Consider the following 15,801-nt stretch of genomic DNA (forward strand, 5'->3'; position numbering starts at 1 on the left):
TTGAGGTGATGAATGCCGTCCCTGGACTGCCTGTTTACTTGTGACACAACAATGAGGCTAGATATGTTTGACAGTGTAAAAAAAAAAAAAAGGGGGGCCTTGGAAATACAGAAAATAAGATTTGCTGCTGTGACAGCTACAGTTATCAAGTTTTCACAAAAGAGGAGCATCATTGTTATCCCGCCTAAGGGCCAAAGGGAGACGGAGTGAAGTTTGTTGCCTGTTTGTCTGCGTAGATTCTCAGTCAACCAGGTCATGGAAATCCTGGAGCATTGAATCAAAGGAAGGTGAACGTAGTCTTGGCTTGGATGAAAAGCTTCACCTCAATTCCAATTTAGAACTCTGCCGGGAGGGAGACCAGACAAACACTTCAACGCAACCTCGTTTTGTATTGCTGGCCATTTATTTCTCAACATTTTTGGTTGAACTCCAGCATGTGCAAATTTCAGGCCACCGCAGCAAGAAGAGTGGTGAGGTTTACTTCCCAATCCCTGAGCATCACCATAACCTTCATCCCAGACAACCGTCCTGTAGATTTTGTGATTGTTACTTTTTATTGTACGGCAGAACAGCGAACCTCAGTTTATCATGGGAAATGTATTCCAGACGAGGCCGGGTAGGTTTGGAACGCATCTCCTGCGAGAAACCAGAGTTCCCTGCGGCAGCAAGATTTTATTGTTCAGATCTGCGGCACATGCTTTTTTTTTTTTTTTGTTGTGTCAATGACAACAGCGGTTGTTTCAGTCTTCCACAATCTTAAGGAACATTCCCAGGAGACGCACAGTCGCAAATCAACAAGTTCTACTGACAAGGAGACGCATCGACACAGAAAGCCCGAGAGGAAAGCGATCTCATTGTAGAAGCCTGGTACGGAGTAACTGCATGATTTGCTGGAATTTGAAAAATAAACGGGAAGGAGAAGGATTTGCGTTGGGGTGGGGGGGGAGGCTTGTCATAAATCATTAGACGTTGCCGTCTTGCCAATCCATTCCGGTAAAACATCCTGAGCTCGCGAGTTTCACGTCGATACAAATTGATTTGCGAGATGTTGCTGCTTTGTAGCGCAGCACGGCGGGAGGGACGGAGGTGCTCATGAAACGCCGGACTCCTTTGGGAGCCACCATGAAGACGGAGAGGAGGAGGAGGAGGAGGAGGAGGAGGAGGAGAGGAGGAGAGAGAAAAAGCAGAAAGGTAGAACTCAAACCGGCGGCGGATTAGCCGTCACACCGGGATTTAGAAGCATCACGATGAGGTTAAAAGGTTACCGAGGTTTTCCTTCCTCTTTGTAAGCCAAAGACCCCACTAACAAGTTTTGTTTTTTTTGGTGATATGTGCTGTCATTTGGCCAATTTTTCCACTTGGGCTTGAAAGCAAAGATTAAAGATACGAGGGCTTTATTGGCAGTAAAGTCAACTCACAACAATCAGTCGATTGTGAGAACAGTTCTTTAAAAAAAGAGGCTTCAACTTCTTGAGTTTACGTTTAGTGTCAAACTTAACATAAAACAAATCTAATTACACATGTATTTAAAACAAACATAACTTGGCCTAAGTCTGCTAGCTTAATGCTGAGACGCAATGTGAAACATCATAGACGCCCGTGGGGCTCCTGAAACTAGCGTCCATGTTGTGGCAATTACAATCCTTTAAGTGCCGTACGGAGATTTGAACAAAAACGGAGCCTCAAAACCTGCGGAAGATTTTGAGCCTTTCTTCATCTGATTGGCTTCTGTCTTAGACTGATTCCTTTTCCTTTTGTTTGATGCCCCCAAAACTATTAGAACCCAACGGATTTAAGAGCCGCTTAATTCGGAAGTGTCACAGGTCGGTGGCATCCATAACAGCTGACGTATTGCTCCCGTCTGTCCCTTATTTGACATTTGCCCTAAATTCCCAGAGTTGTGAATAAGGACTTTTAAAAGCGACAAGCGCACGGGGAATCATTAGCACACTTTTCAGTAAAATCCATTCAGTTCTTTTTGAAGCGCGGCAGGTTAGTCATCAAAGACTGAACAAAAGGGCAATAAAAAGAAAAGTGGCAATAAAAGCAACCGTTCAACCATCGCGCTGAGGAAATAACTCAGGAATGGATTCCAATCATCGCAATTAGCCAGGTAAGATTAGTCAGCGGCGCCTTGATTTACGAGTTTAATTTGTTCCGTGACCATGCTCGTATCCCAAATTATGTTTCTACATTGAAATCAATAGAAGCGCAAGCAATTAGTTCCAGGCTCCCAAACCCAACAAAAAAAAATGTGCATTTTGTTTTTTACTGAAGTAAATAGCACTCTAAAATATTTACTTTAGAAAACGTATACAACATAATAAACAGAATACAAAAAAATTAGCACTTTGCACATTCTGATTAATTTATTACGACTTCTTGGTAAGCGCGACTTGGCCACTGGGGGGGGTGTATAATACATTCATAAAGAAAACACACACGATTTTCACAACGACAATAAGCTTGAGGATTGTTATAGGTTTTTTTTTTTTAAACATCCGATGCTTAAAGGGTAATTACTACTGCTCATCTATGGCGTTTCCCATTATGTGTTAGCATTAAGCTAGGCAACATCAGCAAAGTTATTTTTGTTTTAAATACACATAGTTCTCTGATATTTAGTTTGACAGTAAACTTGAACTCAAGAGTTTGAAGCCTCTTTTTTCAAGAATTGCTCTGACAATTTACTAGCTTGTTCATGGAAATGATGTCAGGGTAGCAATAACGTCCTTCGCTTTTTCTGTAAAAAGAAAAAAAAAAGAAAAACGCTTGGCCATTGTGGCCAAGCAAACGCTCAAGCATATTCCTTCACTCCTCAAGGGCTCCTGAAACTCTTGATGTCAAGCCAGCCCGGGGCCAGACATTTGTTTGGAATCATATATGATCATTTCAAAGGTAAGAGACTAGCGGAGGGTCATCCGCTACACGGCGGCAGCGTGGCGCAAATGTGAGAATGCCTGTGTCTGTAGTTTAGGTAGCCTTTCATCACACTTTGATGAGCTAGCAGTACTAACAAACAAATAAATAAATAAATAAATAAAAAAGAAGAAATCTGTGGAAAAACTCCTTTCATCGCATGTTTTCTTTTTTCATTTTCTATCCCCTTCCATGCATCTGAGGCTCTTGTGCGGTTGTGTTTGCATTCCATGCATGATCAAGGTAAGTGTAGGCCAATTTGCACACTTAAGCCAGACAACCGGCAAGCTTCCATTTCATAAAAGATGCTTGTTAGCGGGGGGAAAGATGGTCGCTCGCGATTGATAAATAGCAATAAAGCAACATCTTGACTCGTGGAGTTGATTTGGCCAGCAGAGTCCCGGTGCCTCTCTCAAGTCTGCAACGTAATTAGCCATTTATATTTAATCAGGTACTTCTTCTCCCAGCCCCCCCCCACCCGACCGCCAACCCCCCCCCACCCCTCGCTTCCCTCAGTGCTGAGAGAGGCACTTTACGGCACCACGTTCGCAGACTTCCTTTAAACTTGCTCATTCATAATTCACGCCGCGTCGTCAACCAAACAATAATAAAATAATAATGTGATGGCTGATTAAACAGCTAAACCACCACTTTTTAAATGCATATTTGCATAAACATGCCTGATAAACGACCCTTAAAAAGGGGGTGATGCCTCGCAGCTCACCGTCGGTGGCCGTCAACTTCTGACGCTTCATCTAAGCGTAATTAGGCAGCAGGCCTGGCGAGAAGAGTCGCAGCCAGAATGTGGAGCAGGAAATAATCGCCAGCCTTTATTTGGCGGTGTGGGGGCCCCGCCCACTTAGCTCATCTGTACTGCTGCTTGAGATGGGAAAAGTCTCGCTTCAGCATTCCTACAAGGCGGGCCTTTCTGAAACTTTACTCATTTGCTTCCTCCTCGTTGGCGAGGCCTTTCAATTATGTCGACGGCTGATCGGTTTTTTGTTTTTTTCGCTGTGCGGTCAACCCCCGCTACGCAAAGTATAAGTTGATTGCGTGCACCTATATTTTGTTTCAGGTATCATTCAGACAGATGTGAGGCGATCACCATTTGACAGCTTTGCAGCTGTTGTTTTTTTTTTTTTTTTAAAGATGCTTGCCAGTTGAGATTGGAGCAGCGTTGCAAAATTGTCAACTACCAAGAAGTTGGAGAAGCTTTACGGCAGTGACACACTGCTGCAATTTTATACATGGCAAGTTTCTCAAAACAGGATTTGTTGTTGACAAACCACGCAGCAGAGGACTTGCTACTAGCACACCGATCAAAGCGCTGAACTCCTAAAGTAGGCGTTTGCGCAAAGCCAGGGAACATCCATTCCAAGAGCTGCACTGGAACTGAGCAGCAACAAAGAGAATCATTTGTTCGAGGGGATTCGACTGACTCCACTTTGCTTCGTGGGGTCTCGGGTTGTAACTCCAACCCTGCCTGTGACCCATTTGTGTCCGTTGTTTGAAGGCGCTAGCCACAAACTCAAGCGGAAATGCGCTAACAAACAATTTTCATTTCCCTCACTCGCAGCTTCCACGTCTGTGACTCTTTAGCTTGTAATCAGCTGACGGCATGACATAACACGCCCCGAACACAATTAACACGCCTTGACTCGCGCAGCTGCGGCACGCGCATGCAAACAAGCAGCGGAGGCCAGCGGGTGGGCGGGCGGGCGCAGGTCCCAGCAGTAATCAGCGCGAGCAGCCAAAGCCGAGTCAGCGAACTGCGAGCGAGTGTCGTAATGGTGAGGGAGTGGTCCGTCTTTATTGAGCCAATATGGGGCTCATAAAGCACACCGAGGGCCATCCATTTGCGCACCGACGTGGAAACTTCCCGACATTTATCACTTGCCGCTCTCCAAGAATCTTATTAGAGTGCGCCGCTCTCCCGTCGCAATCTCTCGCCGACTTCAAAATAAAGCAGGACGGTGCCCCTCCCGGGGAAGGACTTCAACTTGCCTCACCCCTTTGCCGGTCTTCATCCCTTGCATTTATTTCTGTATTTTTTTTCCAGACTGTGAATGCTACGGCCACTCCAACCGCTGCAGCTACCTCGAGTTCCTGAAAATTGTCACGTGCGTCAGCTGCAAGCACAACACCAGGGGCCAGAACTGCCAACACTGCAGGCTGGGATACTTCCGCAACGCCTCTGCTGAACTGGATGACGAGAGCGTCTGCATCGGTGGGGACCTTGTGTGCGTGCGTGCGTGCGTTGTACAGCAGAATGCGTGCAGTGAACCCGTTTGTCGCGGACGATACGCGTTCCAGTCCGCCGTAGGTGAAAATCGACCATGTAGAAAACGTTTGCATTCAAATGTTTGTTGCTTGAAGCAATTTAAAAGAGCCCACATAGATGCTAAATGTAAAAAATAATAATAATCGCAAAAAGCCAAAGAAAAAGCAAGGATTGAGGGAAATTCGGGGTTGTAATTTGGTCACGCCAGGTTGGAGCACAAATGAGACCCCGATAGCAAGCGGTTCAAACTCTCCTGGGAAAAGTCAGCAACTAAGCCGGGCCGCCGCTTGTAATCCCGATATTAATGCACATGACCCACAAACACACATAACCAACCGCATCGCCGCCATATTGCGTAATCTGGATTTTCCCACCCAATTTGTGTCAATATTTCATTTTACAGTAAACAATCCAATTTGATTTTAAGCAAGAGAGAACCTGCCAGCTGTCGTCAAGAAACGAGTCAACTTGTGATCAAAATGGCAAATTATCGGCGAGCGACTCGTCAGTCAGCCTCGGTGAAAATGCGAAACGTATTTATGTCATAACACTAATCCAAGGACTAATGAGGAAAGCTCAGCGAGGATTTTGCATTTCAATAAAACCAAAAAGCACTTTGACAGATGGCCATGTGAGACGTTTTATTTTTCGACAATTACAGCTCCTGCCTCAGCGTTTAGTTAATCCAAAATTTTGGGAATCATCGCAAATAATGGAAGGATAGTTTTAAAATATGAATTGAATTTGTTCAAATCATCTTTCCTCATTGAATTGAATGGAAGAGTCATTAATCTGCTCCAACATGAAAAAAATTTAAAAAAACACAACCATGTTTTTCTAATTAAACAAAAAGCACTGTATAAAATTGAACATTGTTCAAACAAAAAGCAGAACGAATGTAAAGAATGAAACTGTTTTTTGGTCAATGTTTTAACAATTGTTCACAATCTGCCAAACTGTTTTTGTTGTTAAACGAGTTGAGCACATTGCTACCTTACAGCGCACACGTTTACGAATTTTGCTCATGCATCAAAACAAAAATAAATCTCTAAAATAAATCTGTATAAATGTATCTTGAAAAACTATCAAGTAGGGTCACTCTTATCTCAAGGCACCACTGCATTCCTCAGCTAAGTTTAGTCCAGATCTCCCCAAATAAGACGCTTGTGCTTATTTATTTGTCATTCAAAAAGTTTACTGTAAAACTGACAAATGAGACAATAACAACAAAACATTGCCTATTTAAACACAAAAAAACGTCAACCAAACTATGCCACTACATCTAAAAGACGTTAGCTAGCTTAATGCTAAAATATAATGACAAACACTATGGACACGCTAACAGGAATTAGCATAAATGTTGCGCAGTATGTAAAGCTTCAATTAACGCAGACAGATATTTGGACTTCTCTGTTGAAACAACAACTATTGCTGGAGTTTAGTTGGGGACCTTCTCTACCTCTTCTTGGTCTCCCAGTTGTAATCGGGCATCTGAGGACAAGCCTCGACTTAGATGGCAACGCGGTGTCCAGATTGCTCGTGGTGATACAGAACAATGACTTTGTGTGAAAAGGGCACGCATGCTTCAACACAAGTCAACCTGCCTGGAATACAAATCGACGCGCGCGCGAGCCCCAAAAAATTAACAAACGTCTTCTCGATGGCTTTTGTCCCCGTCAAGAGTGCAACTGCAACCAGATGGGTTCCGTCCACGACCGTTGCAACGGCACGGGCTTCTGCCAGTGCAAAGACGGCGCCACCGGGGCCAAGTGCGACGAGTGTCTGCCGGGCTACTACTGGAAACAAGGCTGTTATCGTAAGTGACAACAAAAAAGAAAGGAAAAAAGATGCTGATATGTTTTATGGCCGAAGGTATTTAAAAATATATATATATATTTTTTTTTTTATGAATAAATACAAAAATGGGGACAGGGTACAAGCCCTGTCACAAATAGCAAAAATGTGCGAGTAATTGACTCTTCTTATAAAAGGTTTAAAATTGTCTATACAAATATCTTAAGATGGCGCCAAAGCACTTTCTATAAGACATGACCTGACTAAAAGAAACTCCTACCCTCAGGTACTCAATATTTTGAGAATACATGTGGTGTGGGCCTTTGTATGTTTCAGACTCTGTATTTATTTATTTATTTTTTACTTTTATTTAAGTACAGTCTCACTTGCGAACCCCACATGAGCAAGCAAAAAATGAAATCTTCAAAACTAGGAGTATTTAGGTAAGTTGTAGGAAATTTTTGAGGACATCCAGGTCCTCAATTTTTTGTTAGAATTTTCAAGCGTGTGCAAACAAAGCCCCTACGACAAAATGATATTTATGGGGGGGCCTGCAGGGATGCTTTTGTTCGTGTGTCAAATGTCAGCACTGCTGCTGTTGCATCCTTCCGGGACCTTTGAGCCCCCTTGCAAAAGGCCTGGCGAGTGCGCCGCGACGCGCATGCTTTGTCCAGCCCCGAGGGGAATAGATCATGTAGCTCATTAGCCGCGTCAGCTGCTACCTCAATTGATGCCGCCGTCGCACCTTAACCCCATTACGGAAAAAGCGAGCCTTCAAAAAGCTCCGCCTCCCCGAACGCTCACGACACCTCCACCCGAATGCACTCGTTTTGCATGTCGGTGCGCGCCATGAGCGGATGTGGCAAGTCGTCACGCTCTCGACAAAGACTGAAAAAAGAAAATAGCGAAGGTAGAAGTAGAGGTTCCTTCTTTTTAACTGAGATAGCGCTCATACTGACAAAGAAGCATAAAAATAGGGAAATGACGGCAACGGTTTTCATGGGCTGGCGACGACACGCCGGTGGAAAAGGGCCGGGGAAAAGAAAAGAAAAATGTGTTCTGGGGGGAAACAAAAGCACGCAGGTGTTGCCTGTTGTTGTCCCTGAGGCAAAGGCAGGGGGATTCATCTTCATTTGCTGGCTTTTTTTTTTTACAGCACCCCCCATCTTTGTTCTCGTTGTCCTGAATTCTTACGGTTATATTTGCAGCGACGCTCTTTTGCACACGAATCCAATATCTATACAACTAAAAACTTTACAATACAATGGATAGATGGAATTTAACCGCCTTCAAATAATGTATAAAGCCCATCGTGACATGTTACCAACTAACATGCAACGTAAAGTACAAAGCAAGAGGAGCCGATATTTTTTCCAAACCTAAATAGTCAACAGTCAACAGCAGAGGGCTGAAGAGGACAAAATGGCAGAGCCCTGCAATGAGTCTGTTTACATTTTGGCCTTGGCGTCCCCTTTTAGGACGCCAAATGGGAAGCCCATTTCCAGCAGACGGTAAACGCTCATAAAGTGAAGATGACGGCGTTGCAAATGCCGCCAGTTTCATGTTGGTCGCGAGGCACTCTTGCAGCCCTCATTTGCTGCATGCTTTTCATGAGCATAAAATGGACACAAGTTGGGCCCAACCCATAAGATTTTTTTTTTTAGGGTGAAGCAGATTCTGGTATTTGGCAAAATACAATTCTGATAACATTACAGCAGAGAGAAAAAAAAATTTCTACCCTTTTACCCTGTTTGAATGTTATTATCTTTATATGTTATTGCAATGTACTGCTATGTATATTGAAAAATAAGAATACAAAATGGCCGATTTTTGCAACTCTTGAAACAGGGATGTGATTTGACCAAAGTGAAATTATCTGAAAATTTAGCCGGGGGTCTGGGGGCCGCTGGCACCCAGCTAGGTCCAGGGTTTTCCGTGTTTTTAAGTACTTTCAATGCACTCACATGACAAAGAAATAGACAAAACAACAGCATAAATTTTCAATGTATATTGAACTATCCCATATAAAATGGCAGTTTTAGTCAACTCAAAATCAGTCACATTCAAAAACATTGGACTGCCTTTGCTTTTAAAAACTATCACTGAGAATATCATCATATCTAACTAATGTGATTACTAAATTAACACATAAATAATGTTGAAGAGTTCAAATTTCATGAACGAATAATTGTATCATGACCAAATGAAAAGTAACTCATATTAGAGCATACCACAAATGTCTTTGTTATAGCAGAAGATGTTATCTGTCGGAGTCATGTGCATACACAATGAACTACAAAAAAAATAAAAATAAAAATAAAAAATCGGAATTTTTTTTTTTTTGGCGGGAGATTAAAGAAAGCGGAATTCCGCGAATTAGCGGAAAAATCACATCCCTGTTGAAAGAGCGAATTAAATCACCGCAAAAGGCGTCTCTTCATCTCACTTGACGGCTCTTCCCTCCAGCTAACGTTTGCGACGAGGAGATGCTCCTGTGCCAGAACGGCGGGACGTGCTACCAGAACCAGAAGTGCGCCTGCGCCCCCGACTTCAAGGGGGTGCTGTGCCAACAGCCGCGCTGCGAGGCGGGCAAGGACTGCAACAGCGCCGCCGCGTGGCAGCCCTCCGCCGCCGCCCTGCTGCTCTGCACTCTGCTGGCCCACCTGCTGGCGCCGCCGCCCCACTGAAACGGCCGCACGCACGCGCAACACCGACGAGTGTCTATACACGACTCTGGGAACGTTTGACGTATTTGGCTTTGGGTGCGAGTTCAGGATGAACCTAAAAATGCATGTCGGAGGTCAACTTAGTTTAAGCTTTTCTAGACTTACCGTAACTGCGATACGTTTGGCACTTCAGAAAGTGTCAACAGCAGGTCGCAAAAGAGATCCAGAAAGACTGGAAGAGTCACAGAAAGGTGAGGACGTATTCTAACAGAATTATGATGAGTAGACTTTCAAATAAATAAATATACTACAAGAACAGACTATGGTTGACTTTACAAACCATTCCAAGTAATACTTAATATCATCATATGTAAAAATTATATATATATATTTTTTTTTAATTCGAACCTGAGGATAGAAAAAGTCACTTTGGCTTATTAATGCTAACACATAATGTGATCCGCCATAAGTGGGCTAAGAAATAGCATCGGTTGCACGGCATTCTAATCCTTTAAGCAATAAATATTTGAAGACAAATATCAATAATAGTAAAGCACAAAGTCTATAAGTAACGCACGATATAATTAAGTGCATTTTTAGTAGTTTTTTTTGGTGCGAGGTTCAACATTTAACAATTTTTTTGTTAATCTGTCATTGCCCAATAACACTCCAAAAAATAAAACAATAAAATTCAAAAGACAAAATACAGTAATACTACTGGCTGCTCTTTGGGGGCCCCAAGTGGTCGCAGGTGTTAGCGTGGGTCAGCTCAGGTCAAAGGTTCAAGTGCGCTTTAAGTTCACCCTGAAATGTCAGCCCAAAGCTAAATATCCCCCCAACCTTCTTGTGAGTTGTGCGTACACGTGTGTGTGCGAGTGCAGCACTCACCAAATGTCACACACACACACACACAAGGACACACAAACCCACTAACACACCTCACAGGATTGATGGGAGTGTGTGCTCAGGTGCCAGATGGACAAAAATATGACAAATAAAAACGTGAAAGAGAAAGAAACGCAGGCTAAAAGAAAGAAAAGAAAAAGAAAAAAAGAATGATATATATATATATATTATGTATAATCATACCAACCACTGTTCCCTTTATTCCTGAACAGGAGCAATGTGCATCAAACCAAAAAAATATATATATAGCAGAATCACCTAAATCACCACTGATTCACTTGAAAATGGAATGGCTGTCAACACGATGACATTTTTTTTGGTCTGTTTTTGGGGGGCTCTGCAGTCCCCCCCGTGACGAGGCAAGGCCCACAACAACCACGTTTTATTTGTCCAAAAAAAAAAAAAAAAAAAAACAGACTTGTACACTTTCTGCTGCATTTTCTGTTCCAACCGTATCTTAAGTCCATGTATCTAATGTGCCCACTTAACAGTTTGCTGAGATTCTACATATATTAAACGATATCATAGCCAACGGGTTACGGCAGATAGATTTAGTCACAGTATTACGGTTGCTATGGGGATGAGTGGTTGCCGCCGCCGCCGCCACACTTTAGCCAGTTTTAATCTTCACACAGTGTACGGAAAGAAGTGTCAACCAGAGCGAGAATGAATAATATATAGCATTATTTGAATATTTTTTGTAGAAATTATTTTTCCTTTCAGGTTACAATAAATTATGGAGGAAAAAAAACCAAGAACTGATGTTTGCAACGCGCGACGTACAAAGTGCTGCAGTAAATGACTTATTTGCCTTCTTTCTTTATTCTTCTTTTCCCATAACATTGACACAAGCCTATTTAAAAGAACATTCTGCTTGTCTGACAATCACAACAACAACAACAACAAAAAACGCAAAATGCAAGTTTGGGTGAAGGGCATCATTTCATTTGCTGACGCTCACGTCACTCACCAGGCCCGACCGCGCCTCTTTTTTTTTTTTTTTCCCCCAGGAGAGCTCAGTATTGTTCATTCGATTTGACATCATCATTGCTCTCCTTTTTTTAAAAAAAAAAAATAATAATTTAAAAAAAATAAATAAAAATGTTTGGTTTTTTTCTTTTTCCGCGCCTCTTAATGCCATACACACTCACAAGTCACAGATACAACAGTAAAACCATGCCCGTTATTGTAGTCCATGATGTAAAATCAATTTAATCCGAATACTCAATTATTCTATGGGCTAACTGCTTGACTGCCTGATTGTAAGAATGTAAGAGTTTTCCATTTACTTTTCATGCTTATTTTGCCTGGTTTTTGTCGCTCTTGACATGACGAGATTTTGGTCTGCTCACAAACTGGAAGTTTTTCGTTATTTTAAGCAATTACGTCTTAAACAAAAATGCTGTTTTTTTGCTGTTTTTGACTCAACTTCTCTTCTTGGAGGCGTAAAAAAGCAAAACATTTTGGTGGGGAGACTTGACCGGTACGCGAGAAGCTGAAAAAGTCATTTATAAATAGATTTTTTGAATATCAAATAACATTCCGGAGGGGCTTAACCGAGGCTACACCGACTTGCGATGGGGCTAAGCCCTTCCCCTAGCCCCGTGTAGCGCCATCCTTAGTTGTCATGAAGGTGAAAATACAACATGCGCTCTTTCTCCCCCTTGACGTCTAGTGAGTAAATAATCCAAATGTGGCTTAATTGGTAATCAAACAGAAGGCTTTAACGCCTCAAACAGCGCGCATACAATCCGTTAATACATTGTTAAACGGGACACGAGTGAGGCGTCGGGTGAATTAATTGAAAGTGTCAAACGACGCGGCGCCTCGAGACAAAAGCTGTGACTGATAGTCGAGCAACTGTTTGCCGGCACAATAAAATGAATAAGCAGATCATGAAAGCAAGCTTCCCAATTCCGTTCGCAACGCCTACGAGCGATAACACTGCAACTTGATTGGCGGCCGGCAGTGGATTACTTGGGCCTGGCCAGTAGTAAGGAACGCCACAAACCTGCTTCATCAACATCATTTCCACAACCACAGACAGGATCTCAAGGATTTCTCCAACTTCATCCAAGTCAAGTATGGCTCCGCCATGCGCAGCTCCAAGTACAGCGAACGCTTCTTTGCAGGGGATATGTTGCGGACTCATCCGCAATTGGTGCAATCTGCAATATAAAGAATATGTCAATATCATTTTTAATAGGTTTTAATACGGTTTTACTTCTTCCACAGGCCTTAAAAAGGTTTCAACAAACATAAACAACAATAAGAAGAAAAAAGGACAAATGTGTTATAAATACAGTACATTTTGTGGCTGGCTCCCTCTAGTGGTAGGCCGCAGAATCACTAGCCAACTAAAGCTCAGTTGTACGGCGCAGTTGCAAGCGCAATACATTTGCTTAAAATTTTTTACAAACAGTATTTTTCATTTATTCAGGTACCATTTTTACGTAACCTGTCAAATGTATTTTTAATTGAATCATTATTTCAATAGTTTTATTATTTTGCCAAGCAAGAAAAACTACGTGAAAAAAGTGCAGTCACAAAGTATGCGTGTACTTTATTTCCCACCGATAATTTCATATTTTCATTCCCACTATTTATACCCATTACTGTTTTTATGTGATGCAAAGTGAATCAGTACTTTGAGAAGCACTAGAGTAAATTCAATACATTCTTATTTAAGTACCTCAGTAACGTCTCCAACAGGAGCAGGTGGACGATTTTTGTCCAATATTTGGCAGTCGTTTGCTTCCGGGTTGCAACAAGTCCAAACGAAGCTACTGGCTTAGTAAGATCGTTAACAAGCTAGCTTTTGCATGCTGCGTAAACAGCGACAAAACAAAGTTTGGGCGGAATTTCACAACACAAACATTCGCAAAAAAAAAAAAAGAATAATAATCTTGGACCCTGACCCACGCCAAAAAATATCATAAGACAAATCATCCCATTGAGAAAGTTTGCGGTGCATTTCATTTGGTTCAAAGCTGCTCCTCCCACAACAAGCAGGCCAGCAGGTGACAGGAAGCCATTTTGTCTATTTCCAGGTCACGCATACGGTTGTGAGCCAAAATGGCTTCAGGTTCACACAATTCAATTCACCCTATATGGACAATACATGTTGTATTGTATATGTCGATTTAATAGGTACACCTCAAATATATAGGCCAAATTGTTAATAATTACATCATTTTTTAACATGCTTGCTCTTTGTTGGTATTTGCCCTTTGAAGATTCACCAAATTTTGACATAGAAGGCTTCAGCCTGACGCCGGCAAGATGCAAATACTTCTGAAGCAAGATGTTTGCTTTTTCTACAGTGCAAAAAAAAAAAAAAAAAAAACACATCAACCACCACAGAAGCCACAGGCAGGTGTCAACACGTTACAGGCAAATCTGCGGCGTCGCCTGCGTAAAAAAACACTGACGCAAGCCGCGCCCGTACACACGCATGTATGAATATTTCATGGCAGGCTGAGCTGATGCTGCAATGCCGTGAAAAACCAAATGCAAATTCCACCAGTCGGCGTGAAAAGTTCGCCAGCATCCAGTCAGCGCGCGGCGCCGGCGCCTGTGCTGCTTTGCGAGCCGCCCTTCGCCAGTTGACTTGCAGGCAGGACTGGAAAATGTGCGGTCAATTTCCACACGGGGTCAAGACGGGGAGCTCTGGAAAGAACGCTGGCCACTCACCTTGACGAAACGTCTCCAGCAGGCCTTTTCGCCTGAGGCCGAGCTGAAGGACTTGGCAAAGACCCCCAATGGTGTTGCCGCAGATCAAGAGCTACCAGACAGGAGGGGGGGTGGGCGGGAGGTGGGTGGGTGGGGGGCCTCAGCAGATGTTTCCTGAGGAGCGAGTTCAAATCTATGAGGCACGGTGCGCATACAGTACACACAATAGGTTAGGTCGTTCGTTAAGGTCACGTGAAAATGGCAAAATCAGTTCAATCTTTATGGGTTGGGGTGGCAAGTCCGAACATCTGCACTACAAAATACAGTAGCAGTTCACAAATCTTTTTTTTTTTTAAATCCATCATACTCACCACAGATGCTTATTATTATGCTTATTTACAAAAGCCATCTCCTGTTGCTAGCTGCGTTGGGTAGAGTTAGGGTTGCCAACTCCCTGAAAAAGAAATAACGAACACCTCATGGACGAGGACGGCCGACCCGATTGCCTTCAACGTTGCGTGATTTTTTTTTTTTTTATGGAATTCACTACCACCTCAACTCAGAAACAGACTCATATGTTGAACTTCTGCTCTTCTTCCTTACCCCATTTTTATTTTTACTTTATTTTTTCCTCTCCTAACTTACTTTACGGTGCCCTTGAGTGCTAAGAAAGGCGCCTTTAAATATAATGCACGATTATTATTATTATTATTATTTACTTAGTAATCCACTTGTTTAAATAAAGGGAAGGTGCCTTAAATTGCACTCCGATGTATTTTTCAGCACAAAAATAAATTAATACAACTTTGCCTTCATTTATAATTATTTTTTAAAACACTAGCTTAAAAAACAAAACAAAAAAAAACATTCAAAATGTCCAATATGGGCATTTGGATTTTAGGAACACAAGTGCAATATAACATAAGGCAGGATACCTTATTTGATACAATGTATAAAATAATGACGTATCTTGCCTTATATTGCACTTAAAGTTGTGTTCCTAAATCCGACAAAGTTGTATTTATCTGATTTCAGTCGATTTTTTTTACAATCTGATCTGTGACTTTTGTGATCCGTTGCATCACTAGTTGTTTGGGTCCAAAAACTATGAAGTGGTCAACAACAAAAAGAATTGCGGTATGTCCTAGATGAGATTAGACGGAGAGGCAAGACCTTCAAAGTTCATTCAACATCTGAAGTTACACAAAGAACGGTACGTAAGCTAATGTCAGTTGTTCATCGGCTAATTATTGTTACTAGCTGCGTAGTTAATGAGACTGTAAACTCACTGGTGACGCATTGCAAATGGTGTCACTCGTGTCAGACGTTAGTCAGCCGTAGGATAAAAAGTGAAAACTTAAAATGAAGGCGACATGAAGGTCAACAAAAAGTGGCACAAGGAATATTTGATTCCCCTCAAAAAGAAGAACGTCGCCAAGGGAAAGGAAGTCGGGTTTATCAACAAAGAGCTCGCCAGATTTAAGGACTGCAGAGTAAACATACTTGCTGTCGACGTCACCTGAAAAGCGGCTGAGATTTGGTTTTGTTCCTCGCGCGCCTCCG

At 42.4% G+C, this 15,801-nt stretch overlaps 1 protein-coding gene and 1 long non-coding RNA gene across 9 annotated transcripts in view; one reads left to right on the forward strand and one right to left on the reverse strand.

Moving 5' to 3' along the window:
- The window catches only part of ntng2b (netrin g2b), a 67,880-nt gene extending 56,499 nt beyond the window's left edge, over positions 1-11,381 (forward strand). For 4 of the 7 annotated variants that reach the window (XM_077585497.1, XM_077585498.1, XM_077585501.1 and 1 more), the window contains 5 exons: positions 1,063-1,191; positions 2,824-2,898; positions 4,979-5,146; positions 6,882-7,016; positions 9,461-11,381. In XM_077585497.1, the coding sequence (XP_077441623.1) occupies positions 1,063-1,191; positions 2,824-2,898; positions 4,979-5,146; positions 6,882-7,016; positions 9,461-9,681 (728 nt within the window). In that variant the 3' untranslated portion in view covers positions 9,682-11,381. Of the gene's footprint in view, positions 1-1,062; positions 1,192-2,823; positions 2,899-4,978; positions 5,147-6,881; positions 7,017-9,460 lie in introns of those variants that run through there. The other 3 variants (XM_077585500.1, XM_077585503.1, XM_077585502.1) reach the window with 3 other exon arrangements.
- Positions 1-15,801, reverse strand: part of LOC144063708 (uncharacterized) — a 131,363-nt gene that overhangs the window by 114,307 nt on the left and 1,255 nt on the right. For both annotated transcript variants that reach the window (XR_013296627.1, XR_013296626.1), the window contains exons 2-3: positions 14,260-14,412; positions 12,578-12,734 (exon numbers count right to left, since the gene is read on the reverse strand). This is a non-coding gene — a long non-coding RNA (uncharacterized LOC144063708). The remainder of the gene's footprint in view (positions 1-12,577; positions 12,735-14,259; positions 14,413-15,801) is intronic.

The sequence above is a fragment of the Vanacampus margaritifer genome, chromosome 14 (assembly GCF_051991255.1).
Source record: "Vanacampus margaritifer isolate UIUO_Vmar chromosome 14, RoL_Vmar_1.0, whole genome shotgun sequence".
In the NCBI taxonomy this organism is placed as follows: domain Eukaryota; kingdom Metazoa; phylum Chordata; class Actinopteri; order Syngnathiformes; family Syngnathidae; genus Vanacampus; species Vanacampus margaritifer.